Below are 3,560 nucleotides of genomic sequence, written 5' to 3'. Positions count from 1 at the left end.
GGTTTGTGTCAGGTGAACCAGGCTCGCCTGACGCCTCCCGTAGTTTTTATTTAGGTGTTTGGTCTGATCTTCCATTTTTTCCAGCCCCTAACTCCCTGCTGGGGTTATTCTGACAGCTTTGGGGGTTTGGCCCTGAACGCCAATCCGGCTCTCAGGCATTCCACTGCCCGCTCTGTGTGCACAGAGAGATCGCAGAGCGCTCTCAGCGACTGCCCCGGAGCTTGTGGCTGAGGGGAGCTCCCCAAAACCTCTAAAAACTGCAAAATAAAGCAGGTGCTGTTGTGGAGCAGCTCATTTCCCGCCCCCTGGCTCCAGACGGTGAAGGCTTTAGGAAATACCGACGGGACTTGAATTTTCCATGCCCCGTCCCTGCCAAGATTTTACAGAGCCTTGAGCACATTTGGTTCTGCAATTCCAATGCTAAAGGGAAAAGTAAGATTGCCTTCAAAACTCCGCTCTTGGCCAAGTGTGCAAGAGGAATGAGGGAGCCGCGCCAGCGCCCGCGCTCCGCGATGGATCGTGGTGGGTGAAGCCATCTCCTAAAAACCCAAATTGCTTCGGAGGCGCGGCTCTCGGTTTGCCAAAGCCCAAGGAAATTTTCTGTGCAGTTTTTGCCGTTGGTCACGGCTGAAAGAGCCTCTTCCCTGGCAGCCGGTTATTTCTGTGCTTAAAGCCTTGGCTTTTGGGGACAACGACACCATTTGTGTGGGGGGGGTTTCTCTGTGCTCGTAGGCTTTTCTCCGGTGGCTAATCCTGGTCCTGAGCCGGTTCCCCGGTCGTGCTCAGAGGGGCTGCTTGCACCTCAATGCCTGCGAGAGCTCAGCCTAGGTGTGATGTTTAAGGCGCGATTAACTTAAGCTTGGCTTTAAAAAGCTGCGTGTATGTTTGTTTATTTATTTTTTTCTTTTTTTTATTGAGACTGTGGAGTTACCAGAGAGTTGGGCTTGGGGTTGAGTCGGGGAGAAACACGATTGTGGCTCCTGGGAGCCCTGAGAACCTGGCCCTGCCGGCGTGGGGCGTCTGCTGTCCAACATCCGCTGAATAATTTGGGAGGGTCAGAAAGGCAGCAGGAGGGAATGAAGTCTTTGGTGGCCGATTCCTCCGGGAATACCATGAAATACTGGAATTGCGGGGGTGGAGGCTGCCCGCGGCTCCCCCAGACCAGGAGGACCAGGAGGAATGTCTCTGCCCGCTCTTGCTGCTGAAGTTTGATGTTAAGAAATGCTTGGGCCAGTGTTTTCCCTGCAGCGCCTGGAAACCTGGTGGTTCGGAGTCTCCATGGAACCAGCCTCTGATTGCAGCCGGGCTGGGAGAAACACAAAGCCCCCTAAGGAATCCGTAAAGTGTGAGGGGCAAATCCCTGTTCTGGAGTTGCTTCCAGGGGTGGAAGGCAGCGAGGGAGACTGTGGTCTCTGCCGTGCCGGTGTCTCTGTTTGTTGTCGTGTCCTCAGCGTCACGTGAAGTTCCTGAGTGGGAGCTGTTGGTGTGGGGGGTGTGGAGGAAACTCTGCAACCCGAGCTCTGACGGGTTCCCCTTCTTGCCACTTCCCAGCTGATATGGGGGAATTTGTTGCCCCACGTTTGTTAATCCCGGCGTGCGTTGGGAATGGATTTATTTTGCTCTTGCTCATCCCTTTTGGCATCTCTTACTGTGGGGTGAAGAGGAGGGTTTACGCCAGAGGCCTGTTTGGCAGCGCTCCAGCCTGGGCTCGGGAATGCTCTCCAGGCCTGGAGCGTGTCTGGATCCTTAAGCCGCAGGATGTTCCTTAGCTTTGATCGGCCTGGCAGGTCGGTGGGGTGTGTGCAGGCCGGACAGCCTCCCCGCGCCGCTGCCGCCATGCGTGGGATGGGCGTGAGGGCCCCAAGCACAGGGTAGAAGCTCGCTGCCTGCGAGCAGCTGCTCATCAGGCTTTATTGGGGCAGATCCGTGGCTCAGTGGCATTTTGCTTTCTGCTAAATCACCAAAGAGCAAGTTCAGCCCGAGGACATGAGCCCCTCGCCGTGGCCACAGGGCTATGGGTGCCCCCCCGTTGCCCGGTGAAGCTGGAGGGGTTTGGGTGGTGGCTGCAGCTCTGCATAGGTGCAGGATCCGGCCTCTCCCCGAGGGAAACCCCCGGCTCAGCCACATCCCCACTTTGCAAACATGGTGACGGGGTCGTGGGGAAGGGTTTCGGTCCCCCCAGAGCACCGGGGACTGGTGATTCCCCCCTCATTGCTGCGCCAGCACCCCCGCAGCTCTCTGGGCCGCACGCAGCTCCCGCAGACCCGGGTGCCCTTGCAGACACCAACGCTTTGTGTTCGCAGCGTGCAGGAATTCATGACCTTCACCAGCCAGCTGATCGTGGAGCGCTCGGCGCTGGGCAGCAGAGCCTCCGTCAAGGAGCAAGGTGAGAGGATAACCTGGGGGTCAGCACGCGCAGCCGCACGGAAGGGGAGGTTACGGGAGGAACAGGGACCTGCCCGGCTGCTGCCTTCAGGCTTCCTTGCTCTCCTCGGGACACCCGGAGCTGTTGGGCTGCGTGCCCGCCGCCCTCCGCTTGCCCGGCTTGCTCTGGCCCGTGCAGCAGCTGCGATCCAAGGGGCAGCCGCGCTGGCGCAGCCTCCTCTCCCTCAGGCTCTGCCCTGCAATTCCAGGCTCCTACCGCTGTCCCTGGCCTCCCCCCCACCTCCGCTGGGCTCCGCGTTCCAAGCCCTGGGACGCGCAGGGTGTGGCCTGGAGTTGGCTGCTGCAGCCTCTTTAATGACGACGCTCCGCCCAGTGATGAGTTGTTATTTATTATAATTAAGCTGAGCGCTTCCCCCTCTGGTTTTTGTTTAACTTTGTGCTGCCCTGGGAAATTAAGCGTCGTGCCCCGTGGCCGGGCTGCGGTAACCCGCTGGAGTGCAGTTTGGTGCTGATTTTGATCCTCCCTTGAGCCCTTCCCTCTCTTCCTAATGAAATAATGTGAAATGCTGTCCCGGAATGAAACCTTCCAGTGCAACTCGTGGGTCGGGGAAGAGCTGCCGGGGCCAGGGGGGGGGCGGTGGCTGCTGGGGGAGCCTCTGCACCTTCCCGCTGCCTCTCTGACACGAATTCTCTGCCCAGAGTACCTCTGCCACGTGTACGTCCGGAACGACGGGCTGGCCGGAGTGGTGGTTGCAGATACCGAATATCCGCAGCGGGTTTGCTTCACCTTGCTGGACAAGGTGAGCGTGCCGGCCGGGAGCAGCTCTGGAGGCGACGGCTTGCGGCGGGGCTGCTCCAGGGAGCTCCTCCAGATCTCCTGCTGGCTCTGGGATAAGGAAATGACCTTCCTGCTCGTTAGCTGGGGGACATCAGAGCCGAGCTCAGCAGGATCCGACCAGCCCAAAGGCTTCCAGGCCGTGCAGTGGCTTTGCCCATTAGGACTTAATCCTGGCTCTGCTGCCAGCCCAGGCATTGGCCTCACGAACGCCCCCTCCTCCCTGCCTGGCGCACCCGGCATTGCCAAAAACCAGTGACGACGTCTCGGCTGGTCACCGGGGCTTCGGGGACAGTCGGGCACGGGCGGCCCTTCCTGGCCGCGGAAACCATCTTGCGTG

The 3,560-nt window shown here is 59.4% G+C and overlaps 1 protein-coding gene across 1 annotated transcript in view; it reads left to right on the top strand.

Moving 5' to 3' along the window:
• Positions 1-3,560, top strand: part of YKT6 (YKT6 v-SNARE homolog) — a 7,187-nt gene that overhangs the window by 2,033 nt on the left and 1,594 nt on the right. Inside the window, exons 2-3 of the mRNA XM_035890677.1 lie at positions 2,304-2,386; positions 3,085-3,185. Of these exons, the coding sequence (XP_035746570.1) occupies positions 2,304-2,386; positions 3,085-3,185 (184 nt within the window). The remainder of the gene's footprint in view (positions 1-2,303; positions 2,387-3,084; positions 3,186-3,560) is intronic.

This window comes from Egretta garzetta, unplaced genomic scaffold, assembly GCF_000687185.1.
Source record: "Egretta garzetta isolate BGI_Z169 unplaced genomic scaffold, ASM68718v1 scaffold1023, whole genome shotgun sequence".
NCBI classification, from domain to species: Eukaryota; Metazoa; Chordata; class Aves; order Pelecaniformes; family Ardeidae; genus Egretta; species Egretta garzetta.
This window is presented reverse-complemented; position numbering and strand designations above follow the sequence as displayed.